Source organism: Penicillium manginii, assembly GCF_028828005.1.
Source record: "Penicillium manginii strain IBT 31320 chromosome Unknown utg000008l:1.0-3226943.0:1.0-3228205.0, whole genome shotgun sequence".
Taxonomy (NCBI): Eukaryota; Fungi; Ascomycota; class Eurotiomycetes; order Eurotiales; family Aspergillaceae; genus Penicillium; species Penicillium manginii.
In genome coordinates, this window is record NW_026643109.1 from 1,892,278 (window position 1) to 1,908,055 (window position 15,778).

At 49.6% G+C, this 15,778-nt stretch overlaps 5 protein-coding genes across 5 annotated transcripts; 2 read left to right on the forward strand and 3 right to left on the reverse strand.

Annotated features, from left to right (window-relative positions):
• Positions 1 to 4,379: 4,379 nt before the first annotated feature.
• On the forward strand, positions 4,380 to 5,546 carry sonA (putative nuclear pore complex protein (SonA); the record flags this gene model as incomplete). Its single annotated transcript, XM_057108007.1, has 3 exons — positions 4,380 to 4,642; positions 4,711 to 5,155; positions 5,199 to 5,546. 3 exons carry the CDS (start codon positions 4,380 to 4,382, stop codon positions 5,544 to 5,546), a joined length of 1,056 nt encoding a protein of 351 aa, XP_056955385.1.
• Positions 5,547 to 6,686: 1,140 nt separating this feature from the next.
• Positions 6,687 to 9,600, forward strand: N7533_011358 (IQ calmodulin-binding motif domain protein; the record flags this gene model as incomplete). Its single annotated transcript, XM_057108008.1, has 2 exons — positions 6,687 to 9,121; positions 9,147 to 9,600. The coding sequence occupies 2 exons, from the start codon at positions 6,687 to 6,689 to the stop codon at positions 9,598 to 9,600; spliced, it is 2,889 nt and encodes a 962-aa protein (XP_056955386.1).
• Positions 9,601 to 10,077: 477 nt separating this feature from the next.
• On the reverse strand, positions 10,078 to 11,407 carry cia1 (iron-sulfur cluster assembly protein CIA1; the record flags this gene model as incomplete). Its single annotated transcript, XM_057108009.1, has 2 exons — positions 10,078 to 11,285; positions 11,314 to 11,407. 2 exons carry the CDS (start codon positions 11,405 to 11,407, stop codon positions 10,078 to 10,080), a joined length of 1,302 nt encoding a protein of 433 aa, XP_056955387.1.
• Positions 11,408 to 11,807: 400 nt separating this feature from the next.
• Positions 11,808 to 13,832, reverse strand: kexA (serine-type carboxypeptidase kexA; the record flags this gene model as incomplete). The annotated part of the gene is made up of 3 exons (XM_057108010.1): positions 11,808 to 13,163; positions 13,226 to 13,586; positions 13,699 to 13,832. Coding segments are annotated over 3 exons (1,851 nt in total), but the record flags the coding sequence as incomplete, so codon positions are not given.
• Positions 13,833 to 14,522: 690 nt separating this feature from the next.
• N7533_011361 (SAM-dependent methyltransferase) lies at positions 14,523 to 15,483 on the reverse strand (the record flags this gene model as incomplete). Its single annotated transcript, XM_057108011.1, has 5 exons — positions 14,523 to 14,575; positions 14,636 to 14,758; positions 14,819 to 14,929; positions 15,025 to 15,042; positions 15,162 to 15,483. The coding sequence occupies 5 exons, from the start codon at positions 15,481 to 15,483 to the stop codon at positions 14,523 to 14,525; spliced, it is 627 nt and encodes a 208-aa protein (XP_056955389.1).
• Positions 15,484 to 15,778: the final 295 nt, after the last annotated feature.

The following is a 15,778-nucleotide window of genomic DNA, read 5'->3' on the forward strand; positions in this document are numbered from 1 at the left end:
ATCTGTTCGACTCAATGATTTTGCTTCGAGCCGAATATCGCGAGCCTTCTAGGGTCAGATGTTTTGAGAGCTGCGGGGCATGTCCTGTCGGATTTCAGGCCTCCCAGCGAAGCCACACCACTGGTTTTGCTATTTCACCGCCCATATGCACGCAGAAAAAGTCAAAATTCATGACTCTAAACATGACTTCCGTCTGTTTCTTGTAGACACTGACTGGGGTTTCCAGTGACTGACCAGTATGTATAAATTCTCTGATGATGAGAATAGACGTGTGAGCAGTTTGACATCGTTCGGTTGATCGAGTGGTATCTCGTGATAGAATCAGCATTTTTCTTTCTTCAAACCGATTTGGGATCCTCCTGGAAGGTTTTGAAGCCCGATTCGGAATGAACTTCTAAGAGTGTATTGGTAACTCTGATTTCGCATACTACTGTATATTGAGTGGTCTGCACTGTCTCAAGTAACTCCTTGGCAAATCCGCAACAGTCGCTGCCGCATACCATTGCCATATTGTATTTCTAGCAACTCGTGTAGTTCGAGATCTCTCAAATAACACGGCAAGGGAAGAATTGATCAGCCCTATAGATCCCTTTCCGATGCTTTATAAAGACTTCAGAAGCGTGATAGTACATGTACATGTATGAACAGCAAGTCGGTGGCGGCAACGGAAATATGGACAGGCTGAGGAGGAATTTTGGAAAACTGAAGTTACCTAGCTTGTCTACGAATTCGTCTTCCTTGGAGTTCAATCCAAACCTCTTACACGTTGCGAAATTTTACTAGCACTATACAATACCATGCACATAAGTTTTCAGAGATACTGCTACCCGCCCAATGAATTTTCTACGCTAATGTCTTGGCAGTGGGAATACAATGAGGTCAGAAAGGAGTGATTGAGTGTGTGTCGGTCAAGCCGATTCGAGAAAGACTGTAGAGAATGAAAAAGATATATAAAATATATATGTTATATACATAAAAAATATAAAAAAAAAAACTATCCGACAGCTGGCGGATTTGAACCGCCGCCTCCGAAGAGAATTGATTTCTAGTCAATCGCCTTAGACCACTCGGCCAAACTGCCTTAGATGAAATTTAGTTGCAACATTATGACTACAAGACCCTACACTTTACTACCGCAGAGCTGTCCTAGATCCACCTAATCAATACAAGGCACCCTGCCTATATACCCAGGTACTAGTACTAATAATATATACTAGTACCTAGTAACTACTACTAGATAGCATAGTTGTAAGTGACAAAGTAGTAGCAGCATTTCTGAGGATACTACCTACTAGTAGATACTTAGGAGGGCGTAAGAGAAAGAAGAAGATAATTGACAATTTGAAGATGCTATATCACAAGATAAATATATTGTCATGGTGTATGCATACACAGTCATTCCTGTCTGAATCCCAAATCCTCATTATGTATACCCAGTCATGTGAGCAGTGTAGAGCCCGATGATTCTAAATCCTCCCAAGATTGTCTTTTACCTGTGGCACAGCGGTTAAGTGTCTCCAACTTGAACCTTGGAACCTTGAGTGCTCTTGGAGGCGCACCGTGACCTCTAGGCTATAGGTATTTACCTCCAGGACAATCTGACAAGCAATTTTTAGAAACCCCAGGAATTTATCGAATTAACCATAGAAGATATTTTTAATCAGTTGCCCAGGCGAATTTCGATGGTATTTGAGATCAAATAAATCTTTATATAACAGTCCTTTAATTTTGTAATCAATGTATGCCTGCGGTGAGAGGCGGAAGTTTTTGATAAGATAAAAACAACTTTATATAGCATTATTAATCATGGAGATTATATAATAAGGCAGTTTGGCCGAGTGGTCTAAGGCGATTGACTAGAAATCAATTCTCTTCGGAGGCGGCGGTTCAAATCCGCCAGCTGTCGTTTTATTTTTGTTGGAGCTTCTTCCTGAGGAGGAAGCTGAGGCACGAAACAGGTGATCAGATAAAAGAGAGAGAAGAGAAGTTGTCTAGACATGGAAGGGGTGGCCTGGGATGCATGAGGCACCCGCCGGCTAGGCACTAGCCCTCAACAATTTTTTATTCAGATTGATTGTAATTCACCTGTTACTCAGGTATAATGTGAATCTGAGGCGGATATACCTAATGTGTAGATAGCGCAGGGTCGAGCGACAGAGTAGTGGTATTCTCGAAGATTTGAAGCTAGGGAAAAACAAGAAGAGAAAGCTTCTGTGTCCGATACTAGATACAGTATAAGCTCTAGGCATCTAGACATTCAGGTATCAGCACGTGTTCGTCACAGAAACTTGAAGCCCTGGAGCATAGTTAATGCCAGTGCTTACCTAGTAGTAAGTACTCTTTAAGCTCAACTTGAATTTCAAGTTGGACTTGGAAATATTAGTACCAACCTTGGAACCTTTAAATATCCATGGATTCCAACCAAATTAAAAGTCAGAACCGTGTACCAATTAAGTACTAGTGTTAAGTATCAAAACCTCCGACTCGGAGTCCCAGATTGAACTCCCAACTTGAAGGTTCAAGCCTTACTTGGAAGACTCCAGCCCTACCAGTAGCTTGTCTACCTAGATACCTGGTGAAGTTCAGGGCATATGGAACTTGAACAATGGAGGTTCACACCCGCCCGGTGGACATCTAGTACGAGTAAGTTGGCCCTGGCTCTTTTGCCCAACGCCTGCCCGAACATTTCCTTTTGACTGGCACCTAGATTGATAGTCATACCTAATAGTAGATACTAGTAGTTGTACTTTAGTAGTATACCCCAAAATTCGTGTACCTACATAGAGACAGAAGGAACTAGACACAAAGATAAATGGGATGGGAGATTAGGTCAAGTGGTTTGTCACCTAGTATGCAACATGGGTCTTCTTTTGCCCTTTAAAGGTCACAACATACTATCCATCATTAGTATCCCTACTATATGTCCCATTTTGGAAGGGCTTCAGTACACCGGGCAAATTCCAAGGTTTGAAAGTCTCTTGTCAAGAAAAACATACCTGACTTTCTTAAGACACCTGGACATATATATTCAACCTTGGAAGGTCATAAAAGGCTAGTAGTTGATCAAAAAGTAAATTTAGGGTTTCGATAACAACCCAGCAGATGCCTCTGCCGCTCAAACTTGACCAGGGCACACTACTACTAGTAAAGCCCCGGAGCCACAGCCCTTCCCATTGACAAGAGCCTGGCTCGAGACAAATTGGAAGGTTCTCGATAGGCCCCAGGTATTTCCAACCCGCCAGCATTCCAAGACGTCGAGGGAGAGGGATATATATATACATACATATTATGATGTGGACTTTCCGTGACGGCGCTGTGAAGAGCCTGCAGATTTTGCTCTGGGGTCAAATTTTGAACTTTCACAGCGGACTCTGTGAACTCTTCTGTCTGCCCAGGTGTGTAAGAACCCCAGATATGTTCACCACTCTTATGGTTATCAAGCTCTGGATGGATGCAGTGGGTATGGTGTACAATTTCTAGTATGGAATCTGGGATTGAAGCTTACTAGTATTTTCTAAAAAAATGTTAAAAGGTAGCTAAATTACTACTAGTAGTACCTAGTGAAGTGGGGGTGCTTGTTGGCGTCGCACTCTCTGATACGAAGGTCGATTCAACTGGGACGCAACTCGAACAAAGCGCTGAGCTATCTCAAAAATTCCGATTTCTTGCCAAACGAAAAACAAAACCATAGTAAATTGTATGAAGCTAGTGCATAACAAAGAGAAATTGATTCTATCCAAGTAGTCCTTGATAACCATTCAGTTTCAGTTATCAGCGCTCGGTCCTCCTATCTTTATACAGAGAATCCTCCCCACTACACTAGGTATTGCTTTATAAAAAGCAAAAAATAAACCGACAGCTGGCGGATTTGAACCGCCGCCTCCGAAGAGAATTGATTTCTAGTCAATCGCCTTAGACCACTCGGCCAAACTGCCTTTGATGATGTCATGCTCCAAATTATGGCTATATGACCCTAGTATATGATATTTCTGCGTTTATTGATTATTTAAATTCAAAAGAATGCTTTGAGAATATTACCTTCTCTAAACCCTTTCTCTTTGATAGATCCAATCATATCTATGCCCTATTTAAATACTTTGATAATTGATGGTGGTAGTGTTTATAGTTGGCTGTTGTAAACAGAAGGCGGTCTGTCAATTCTGCCGGCATCGCGCTCGAGATTGGCCGGCTTCAACCAGCTTCACGAATTACTTTTTCCAGCTCTCTCCAAACACCCCCATCCTCCCTCACCAAACCCTCTTTTCGCCCTTCGCTGGGCCTTAGTCGTAGTGTGAGTCACGCTACAGCTCATCACACTTTCTCTCACATTCCGACGCCCGCAACTCCCTCACTCAAACAAATCACAGCGCGCCCTTGTGATGTCGACTCTCTTTGGCGGCGGCGCCAGCGCTGCGTCCGCGTCTGCCGGTGCGGCGAATACTACAGGCGACATCTCAAAAGATGTAGCTCTCAACCAACCTCCCGAGGATAGCATCTCTGACATGGCCTTCTCACCCGCCTCCGATCACTTGGCTGTTGCATCGTGGGATAAGAAAGTCCGCATTTACGAGATTAACGAACAAGGTCTGAGTGATGGAAAAGCTCTATTCGAACACGAGGCTCCCGTCTTGAGCTGCTGCTGGTCTCCGGTAAAATACCCTTGGCTATACATTCTCCCCAACCCGAGCTGCCAAACTAATGCATTCCCAGGATGGATCGAAGGTCGTCGGTGCTGGTGCCGACAAGGCCGCCCGCATGCTCGATCTCAGGCGCCGGAGCTACGACCCCCGTCCAGGTCGCCGCGCACGATGCGCCCATTCGAAGCGTCCACATGATCCCCAACCCATCCGTCGGCGGATCTCCGCTCCTCATCACCGGCTCATGGGACAAAACAGTCAAATACTGGGATCTGCGACAGTCGAACCCGATCGCACAGATTGAATGCCAGGACCGCGTTTACACAATGGATGTCAAGAACAAGCTGCTAGTCATCGGCACCGCGGACCGATACATCAACATCGTCAACCTCGACAACCCCACCAAATTCTACAAGACCATGCAATCCCCCCCTCAAGTGGCAGACGCGGGTAGTCAGCTGCTTCGCGGACGCGAGCGGTTTCGCCGTCGGCAGTATCGAAGGCCGCTGTGCCATCCAGTACGTCGAAGAGAAGGACTCTGCGTCCAACTTCTCCTTCAAGTGTCATCGTGAAACCCCGCCCGCGAACCGGGACATCTGCAACATCTACTCTGTCAACTCGATCAATTTCCACCCTGTGCATGGAACATTTAGCACGGCCGGTAGCGACGGCACGTTCCATTTCTGGGATAAGGATGCTAAGCACCGACTCAAGGGCTACCCGTCTGTTGGGGGTCCGATCTCCAGCACTGCTTTCAGCCGCAATGGCAATATCTTTGCGTATGCTGTTAGCTACGATTGGAGTAAGGGATACTCGGCCAATACCCAGCAGACTACGAACAAGGTCATGCTGCACCCTGTGGGGCCGGATGAGATGAAGCCTCGACCTGGTGGAGCTCGCAAGCGTTGATTGAAATGACAGTACAAATGGGGAGGAGACACGGAGGAATTTGGCTGGGCGTTTCGCTTTGTCTGGCCGTTGGCGCTATGAGCATGTAATGAACCCAATTTTTTTTTTTCACACCGGCGTGTATTTTACTTTTAAAAGAGAATTGCAAATGGGATCTTTAACCTGAAGCCTGGTACCTATATTATAGTGGTGCGAGTAGTGTAAAGTGTAAATATATGGCCCCGTGGCCAGCATGAGTGGCAGTGACCGTGAGTGTCAGGGATGAAATGAGATCAAATGATGAGATGATGACGATCAAAACGGTGATCTGAAACAGGCTAAGCAGTGCTAATTCAGTATTACTCCGGACCTGGTACTCCGTATTTCGTAAGTAGTACATCTTCCCCATAGTTTGTTACATAGTTACCTTTAGGTACTTAATATGTACGCGTGGCTGTCTGACTAAGTGCATCTGCACCTACAGTGGGAACTACAGGAACTATAGAAACACGATAGATCAACTTGACTAGAACATGGCATGTAGATTCTTGTTCCAAGTAGGTATTTAGACCAAATATAATACTATCGATATAGTCTACCATGTATACATTTAACCCAATATGAGTATTCTCATGTCATCATCTCAGCTTATCTAAGCATTGTTGACGTCTTCTGCTGCTTGCGGTGGGATTCCATCTGTTTCAACAGTTCCGAACTGCTTCCAAGGTTGCTTTCGGAGCGAGTTCCAGTTCGGTCATCTTTGTTTCTGCTATTCTATCCCTTGTTACTATTGCATTTTCGCCATGATTTAACCTCCCCTTTCTCTCCTTCACTCTGAAACGCAGCACAGATCTCTCCGCAACCCCGGCCGCACGGGCACGAGCACGAGAACAAGCACGAGCATACTCCTTCATCTTCTCCGTTTCACGCTTTCATACTCCTCCTTTCAAAATCCTGAACCTTCATATAAGATCTCCAGTGCGACACTGAACCTGTCCCTCTACGCACGTCAAACTGCACCTGCGATTCTGACTATCCCCTTGTTTGCTCTAATCGCTTATCAGTCCGGACTGCCCCTCCAGTCCTACCTACGCAGCAGAGCAACGCAGCGCAGCGCAGCGCAGAGCAAGCAGTCTCGCCCCGAGCTACAGACTCGTCAAAATGCGTCGTAACTCGGATATCGAGATCCAACTCCCCGACGCGGGCCCAACCCCCCTCTCCCCCGAAACCGTCAGCGAACCAGACGTGGAAATGCTTTCCGACGAACCCGCCGCACCACCACTAACACTCCCACCACACATCGCCGCCCGCTTCTACCGCCGCAACAGCAAAGTCCGCCGCGGCTCAACAGCCTCCTCGCGCCGCAGCTCAATCTCCTCCATCCACTCCGCCTCCTCGAACGGCTCGACCAGCACAGACAATATCGCCCAACACCTGCGCCGAACGACCATCATCGAGACTCGCAAAGCGCGACTGGCCGACCGCGCCCTACATGCTGAGAAGGTGAGATTGCGCGCCGCGCTGTCAAAGGCGGCTACCCGGAACTTGCATATCGAGGAACGAGCGCTGGCTGCACAGCAGGCTCGGGAACGCCTCCTTGCGGACATTGCGGCTAAGTGCGAGGACCAGGTCAAGCGCGCGAAGAAGAAGGCGGAAGATCAGCGCGAGAAGCAGGCCTCTGAACACGCGCGCATTCGCCTAGAGATGGCGGAGAAATTGGCCGAGGCTGAGAAGCGGCGCACGGCTTATCAGCAGACGCATCGGAGGCAGCGGACGGGGAGTTTGCCTGTTGCTGAGGAGAAGAAGATGGCGCGGTCTGTGACGAAGTCGCTGACGCGGGATGCGGCGGCGAGGAAGATCCAGCGTGTGTGGAGGACGCATCGGGCTAAGGCTGTGATGCTGGAGTTTGAGGGATTGGGTCTTTCGGTGGAGCAGGTGCGGGAAATGACTTTTGAGAAGGTGGGAGCTTTTCTGTCGAACCGTGGTGTTTTGGATACTATGACCAAGGTTCTTCGGCTGTGCGGGTTACAGGATATGGAGGGTGGAGCGATGGGCGAGCGTGGTGCTGTGCGCACGTTTCTGAGCAGCTATTTGATTGTCACGCATCCGGCTGAGGTTTTGAGCGGTGATGGTGAACAGGAGCAGGATCTTATTTCCAAGGCGAGGGAGCTTCTTGTGGCTTTTGATCAGGTCATTGCGTTGCTTTCGTCCGGCTGTTGTTCGCCGACAGTGATTACGGCTGATCTTCAAATACTATGCGAGTCGCATAATGTTTTCTTTTCCGCGTTCCATGCTTGGAAGTCGCATGATTCATCCGTTTTGATTGAGATCATGCTGGCGCAGTTCGTTGAGTTGGAGCTCATCTGGCAAACCGTCAAGAATGATCAAGCTGGCGGCGTTGCGGAGGATTATCGACAGGGTATTCGACAGAACCAGATTCTTCTCCTAGCCCGACTCAAGCGACTCGCGGGATCTGATCGTGCCATGGAAATGGTCCGGGTCTCGCTGAAGAAAGCAAAGCGAGAAAAGAGGCGATCCTCCTCCAAGCAGGCTATTCCTCGATCCGCTGAGGTTGCTGAAGCTTCGTCGACGGACGTTTTGTCTGAAAACGTCACTTCTCCCATCAGCGAATCATTCAACAATATTGATTCCACGGTCCTTCACGAACTCGAGAAGCAGCGCACATCGCCGCATGAGCGGTTTACAAAGATCCTCACAGCTCTGCCTGATAACCGAGAGCTAGTTCATGAGCTACTTATAAACAAAGAGTTTAAGATCGAGGAAACCTCTTACACTGGTCCTCGGGAGAAGATTATGGAACACATGTGTGAGCAAATGAGGCAAGATGTCGAGGCAGGACATGGCACCGGCTGGACTGTTGCCATGGCCACTGTCATTCAAGACCGACTCTTACGCTCACTACGACCCGGAAACTCCCTCTACGTGCTTATCAGCGAAGTACTGGACCCAAAGCTGGTCGAAAGCCAGTGCAAAGCGGGGACATTCTCTTACGAGAACTTTTTCGATTTCATGAACAATATCCTGCCCCGTCTCTGTGCTCCATACCGTGATACCGCAGTCAAGGCTTTTGCCGAAGATACCTCAGGAGACGCGATTGACAAACTAGCCCGACTGATGGGAATAATCGACCTCCTCTCGCTAGACCACACAAACTTCATGATCCAAGTCGCAGCGCCCCAACTAATCCAAGAAGCACCGGGCTACGAGCAACGAACCTTCGACAAGGGTCTAACCGACGGCTCAACCAGCCTAGGCAAAACACGCCGCTTCTGGCGAACCCACCGCAAAATGATCGTGGACGAAATGAAAAAGCGAGATCCAGAAAGTATCCACGGCGAACCCCAACCCTCCGCATCAAGAGTCTACGCCTACGGCCTCGCAGACCTCGTCCTAAGCAACGCGATCGTCTCCGAGGATCTCATCCCCGAAACACTAGTCCTAGACCAGTCCCGTCTGGAACGACTACACGCCAAAGCCTTCCAAATCGTCGCAACAGCCTCGATCCTCCTCACAGCCAAGAACCTGCTGAAAAGAGACGCCCGCTCCCACTGGAAAACAGAAGCCGACCGCATAATGTCCCTGAGACTTCAACGAAATCAGCGCCGAGCGCGTCCAGTCCATCTTAGAGTCCACGCACCCGATGCCACCGAATGCGAGCGCGCAGCTTTCGTCGACGATCCGCCGCGTCCTGGCGCCTGTTGCTAAAGCTGTTGTCACCGCTGCTCCGCAGGTTGTCCAGATCAATCCTGAAATTTCTAGACTTGCGGAGAATGGGGTGGGGAATGTTTCGGCGCCTAGTTTTTCGGATCCGGTTGCTAAGTTGATGCTTTCGCGGTTGCGGAGCCATGTTCTTTCCCGACTTAGTGCGTCTAGTGCCTCGGAGCGAGTTCGGGCTACGACGACGGCTAGTCAGAGTCTTGCTGGTGCGGGTATGCCCGAGTTTGTCAATGAGGTGGGGAAGCTGGTTGATGAGCTTGAGAAGGTTAAGGAAGTGGATTGGTTGTGTCATGGGGCTGTTTATGAACGTGTATATGAAGAGGGGGCTTTGCAGTAATGGGATTCGGCGGCGTTTGGATAATACATACATATATGATCGGGTTCTAATGGGTTCTGGGGGCTTTGCGAGTTTTTTTTTTTCCTTTTTTTTTTCAGTGACGCTGGGATGGGATAGGCACTGGCAGATTGGCAGGGTATTGCGCATTGTATAGGCAAGGCGTTTAGATCGGTTATAACTGAGGTTCAAGTTCTGCAATACTACATTTTATTCATACAAGAAGGATTCAAGTTATATCATGGTTTCAAGCATTCGATTAATGTGTCTTTTCATTTTATTCTAAATTTTAATTGCAATGTACTTTGGTAGGTACTGTACAGTGGCGCAACCAGATTGGAAGTCTGTGACAGCCTCCAGTAAACCCCGGATCCGCCGCATCCATTTTATACCAGATCTTAAGAGAGTACCAGTATCATCAAATAAGATCCGAGTCGTGACATGATATATACTAGTACCCCATCTCAATCAAATCCTCAATCACCGCTGAAACCCCCAAACCTTAACACTCCCATCATCCGCCGTCGTGACAAGCACCTCCTCCTCCTCACCCCCCGAACCCCGATCCGCCCTCTTAGCCCAAGCCGCATGATTGATCTCATAAATCCCATGCGCTCCATCCACAACCGCAACAATCGACCACTCCGTCCGCAACAGGGCCGGCGTAGCATCATCACTCGTATCCATAGCCTCGGCATCAGCGTCAGCGTCGGCAGAATTTACAGTTCCACCCTCCTGCGCAATAAACCGCTCTTCATAAAGCACAATCCGCCCATCAGCACCAACAGACGCAACAATCCCCGTCCGCCGACTCCAAGCAACAGCGTAGATAGCCAGTTCATGCGCATGCGGAAGACAACTATCCTCCACCCACTCCTCATCCGTCCCGCTAGGCCGAATAATACTCGGAATCCCCGTCTGCGCGGATGACAGCGCCGAGTTGGCACTTTCCTTCGGCACGCGGCGCCAAATGCGCGCTGTACGATCGTCCGAGCAGGAAACGAGTCTCGGTCCGGAGAGACTTCGCTGCGAACGCCACTGGCTTGACAGCTCCTGCGGAGCTGCTGTCGAGGACGAAGTGGTAGGACAAGTATCAACGCCCTCCCAATCCAAGAACCAAACAGTGCCACTATGCCCTTTAATACAAGCAACCTGACCCCAATCATCGAGATCCTCCCTCCAAACCCGAATAGTATCGTCGTACCCCGCGGAGGCGAGACATTCCTCGACAGGATGCCATGAGACGCATTTGACGTCGCCGCCGTGTTCTTGCATTACGGCGACTGTTTCGAAATTGTTGTCGCCGTCGTCGAGGTCTTCCCAGATCCAGATTGATTTGTCCCGTGCGCAGGTTGCGAGGAGGAGGCCTGATGGGCTCCAGGAGATGGATTTTACTTCTGAGTCGTGGCCGTCGAGGAGGACGGCGAAGCGCCATTCTTCGTCGGAGTCGTCACCGTGATCATCTTCGGAGGCGTCGGTGGTGGTGGTGTTGGTGGTGGTGGGGGTGGTGTCAGTGGTGCCGTAGGAGTCCCAGCGGCGCCAGATTCCGACTGTTGCGTCGAAGGAGCCGGTTGCTAGGACGCTTTCGCCGGTGATGTGGGGTTTCCAGGCAGCGGTTCGGACGCTGCGTTTGTGGCCGCCGGTTATTGTTGAGAGGAGGGTGAAGTTTGTTAGGGAGTAGATTCGGACTGTTTTGTCGGAGCTGCAGGTTGCGACGATGGGGAGGGTCGGGTGGGGGGGTTGTGAGCCAGGTTCGTTCGAGGGAGGGTGGGGTTAGGTCGGAGATGTGGGTGAGTTTTGAGGGTGCCATTTTGAATGTGGTGGCTGTGTGCCAGTGGTGGGAGGTGAATGTGAAGAAGGTGAGTTGAGGGTGGTGAAGGTGAGGGGTGAAGTGCGGAGGGGAAATTTTGGCCGCAAGTTAAGCTTGGCTGAGGTGGGGTTGATATCTATGGGACTCGTAGAATGAATTATTACAGGGGATTTTTACTAGTACTCATTAATTGAGAACTTGACAATTGCTTATACATAGCAATGGATATATTTTAACATTTAATCTATGGAAATGTCCGAGTTCGATCCAATCCAATCCGAGACAAGACGAGACCTACTCCAGGCAACGGTTACCTGATGCACATCAAAAAAAGGGGAATCACACAAAAGCATCAAAAATGAAAGGCACCATGCCTGCGCCCGCAATATGCTGTTTCAAATCATTGTTGACTACCACGTTTTGCCCCAGCACGACTATCATGCAGGCCATCGCCCTCCTCCGCTTCCTCATCACTGACATCACCAACAGCATAGTGCTCACGGTCAATACCAGGGGATTGAAGATCATCCAGCTCGGACTCGTCAAAATCACCAGCCTCGACATCATTCGTCGAGCGCTTATTCCCGAATCGATCCAGGACAGACCGCGGCATGATCTCGGATGTATTCTTAACACCGTAGTACCCCTTGTGCGAGCGACGACTGCGCCAGATGAAGAAGCCCCAGATGAGGACTCCGATAATGACGACGACTAGAATCGCCTCGCCGGATTTGGTGTAGGCGTGCATCTCGGTTTCTTTGAGTTTCTTCTCTTCTTGTTCTTCTGCGGCGGTGCTGTTTGTTTGGCCGCCGACGGATGTTTGGGGTAGCTTTTCGCCGTCGATTAGCGAGACGGCGGGCTTGCCGCCGATGCTGGCGATGTCCACTTTCATGAAGCGGTCTAGCATGTCGCGGGTTTGTCGGGGCTGGTCGTAGGGGACCATGTGGCTGGAATTGTAGAAGAGGACGTAGGTCAGGTTTCGGGCGTGCTGGTAGTAGCCGGCTGGTTCGTCTTCGAAAGTCCAGTCGTGGCGTGGGGCCCAGACTCCAGGGGAGGTTTCGAAACCGGAGGCGCCCTTCCACTTCATGTTGTGGATCATTGTCTCTGTTCCAATGTGGTTGCAGATGAGATCCTTGTCGCCGCTGAAAAGAAGGACGTTGAGGCCGGACTCGATTAGGCCCGGGAGAAGCGTGATGGCAGGCTTTGAATTCAGCGTTGACATGGCTTTTCCGACATCGCCGTTGCACTCGCTCCAGCCAGATGCCTTTGCCGGGTTGATGTTTAGAGCTTTGACGACGTCGGCTCGTCGGAGGTAGGGTTCCACGTTGTCCAGGTCGAGAGGCCAACCCATGCCACAGCTGTTGGTGACTTTGTCCTTCAGGCGCACGTCGTACATATTGAAGCATTGGCCGGCTTCTGAGGTCAGGTCCAGGAAACTCCTCATGACGAGTTCGCACGGTTCCACGTTGAGGGCGTCTTTGTTTTCGGCTTCGCTCAATTGCGTCTTGCAGTATTCGTTCAATGCGTCGAGCTTCTTGTAAGTATCGGTGCCCTGTTCGATAAGGCCTTCTCGTTCGAGGAAATCGAAGTATGACGGATATTGGTCCTTGGGCGAGATCCAGCCGTTGCCAATAAGTACGCCCTTGAGCGGCCATTTCGATTTACCGTTTTTCTTCGCGGCTTTGTTTCGTTCCTGGATTGCTTTGGCGATGTATGGGATAGATTGACCGGCCCAAGATTCACCGGCGAGATAGATCTGTCAAGGGGTATCAATTAGCATTGGTCTTCAACAGCCAGCTCAGATAGGGTTTCACGCACATCATCCTTCTCATACTCGGGGAACAGGGCAAAGAACTTGTCCAAAAATATCATAAAATGCGCCGACAACGGATCCAGGTCTTTCAGATAGCTGTTTGTCTCTGCGTAACTGAATCCAGTTCCAACGGGCTGATCAACAAAGAGTAAATTGGCGAATTCATCCCAAGAACCCTTGTTGTATTCCAATGTCTGATTATTCGTCACGCGGTAGGGGCCGACTTCCATCAGCGCGCCATCCATAGAACTGCATCCCGGGCCACCATTCAACCATATCACCGTCCGTTGTCGGTTTGCGATGTGGCGGTTTTGATAGTGCCAGAAGAATAGGTTGCCGTTTGTGGCTGGGTCGACTTCGATATGGCTAGATTGAAGAATGGTTAGAATGAGACAAAAGGATGTATTGGATATGGGGAACCTTGGAAACAAGGTTGGGTATAGAGAAGGTTTTGGTTCCCTCCGCGCATCAAACTCACCCGGCGTGCATCTTCAATAGCGGCCCATCTGTGGGCGCGCCCGGAAGATCGTGAACATAGTAATCAGCGGCTGATTTGGCCGTCGCTAGCGAAGGTGATAATAGAGCGAGAGTCCAAGATGAGAGCGACCAAGGCGCTGCCCTTTGAGCGGGCGAAAGAAGGTATAGGGATCATCGTAGCGGGTCACGGTGTAGGTTGGTGTTGGCGATAGAGCTGATGATGGTCGCAATCATGCCCAGGTGGAAGGGATGAGATGCAGATGCAGAGGCCCGGCGCAGACGATGCGCGAATCAAGCGATCGTCGAGGCCGGGATGAAAGGAGGGGAAAGAAGGGTGAATTTGGGGCCAAAAGAAGTTACAAGAAGTGTAGACGTGTTGCTAAAGCAAAAGGGAGAAGTTGAGGTGGTTTCAAAGGATGACGAAACAAGCGGACAGGCTGGCGTGGCATTGGGTTATGGTTATGTATTGGTATTATGTGTTTATTACAAAACACAGTGCTTGGTATAACTGTTATACTAATACGATACTGTATATAACTGCGTGATGCTCACTGCCCCTTGCCTGTTCGGGCGGTCTATAGAGAAAGATTGGCCGCAAGAGGAGCAGAATAAGATAGGAGAAGATACCTAGTACTCAGGTAGTGGGAGGAAAGAGAATACGATCATGATACGACTACTAGTAGTACTACTGTACTTATGTAGGAGGGCAGAGGAAGGAAAATATGAAACAGATATAAATAACTAGCAGTGCCTACCACTAGCCCTGAACAGAGTACTTTTGATCTAACCGGTGGAACAACCCAGCCAAGCCCGCCGGCTTTACGTTTAGAATAGATCGATGGACTTGTCGGCGTCCTTCTTAATCAGATCCACCATCCCTGAAGAGTCTCAGCACAAGCCCCTAAGTCCTAAGTATCTTAGCGTTATTGGAGGGGCACTCACCGGAGGCATGATTGGCTGGCCAGCGGCATCTTTCACGTAGCGGAACGGCATCTCAGTCCGTTCGTGCTCGTTGATCAGGATTTCTGGGTAGTCGACGTAGGAGATTTGTTCCAGGGGGACTGGAAGAGTTAGCAGTGGCTTGATAATAGTGAGGATGTATAGGAGAAGAAGAAATTTACCCTTTTCATGCACGACAAGACGAGTGACACGCACCGCTGTGTCGGTCGTCATCTGCTTAGGTCCCAGGCGGCGGCCAACATAGCCCTTCTTCCTCAATTCTGAGGTGCGATCTATGATTGATGTTGTCAGTGAGGTAGATCCAATACAGAGTACATGCAGAGTATATGCATGTACTCTGTGTACGCTGTATGGAGAGAGCACTTACCGCGAGGAGGATCATCGCCTGCAGTCATCCAGGAAATACAAGTACATGTTAGCCTCCAAACTCAATGTTGCTCTGAGTGCGGGACTCCTCTCCTCCCCATAGTCACCGGGTTGAAATGTTAAAGGATTCGTTCATACCGAGAATACCGCCAAAGAGAAAGACATCAAAGTTATCACCGTCCTCGGGGCTCAACTCAACCTGAGCAGCGGGGTCCAGCAGACAAACACGCTCCTTCTTGTCAGCAAAGATATCTTCCACACTGCGCTGTTCCACCTCGAGGCCTGGGGTGGCCGCCAGGTCGGCGGGCATCTGCAGCTCTGCGGGCACGGAACTGAGCAGGAATCGGGCGCCACGATCATGGGATTCGCGAGCGATGCATCCGTACTCAAGGGCGGACCATGGGCCCAATTCGGGGTCGAGGTGTTCGACCACGAAGGCTCTTTGTGTAGTTTGGCTCATGGTGGCGGGGTTGGGAGAAAAGTGGAAGGAATGTGCGGATGCGGGTCGATGTGAAGTGATTTCGGGTGGGTTAAGGTAGGTATAGGTATGGGTATACGAGGTATAGTATATCTGGTATTAATTATTAACAGGAAACAGAATATTGAATCTTTCACAAATAGAAATATCACAAATGCGTAGAATACGTAGAATACACTGCAAACTGCTGTAATAACTGCTGTACGCTGTAAGTAATTGATCACCCCGCGCTTTATCGCGGAAGTCCACAGCTCCGTCATGGACTTCGCCTTAACTT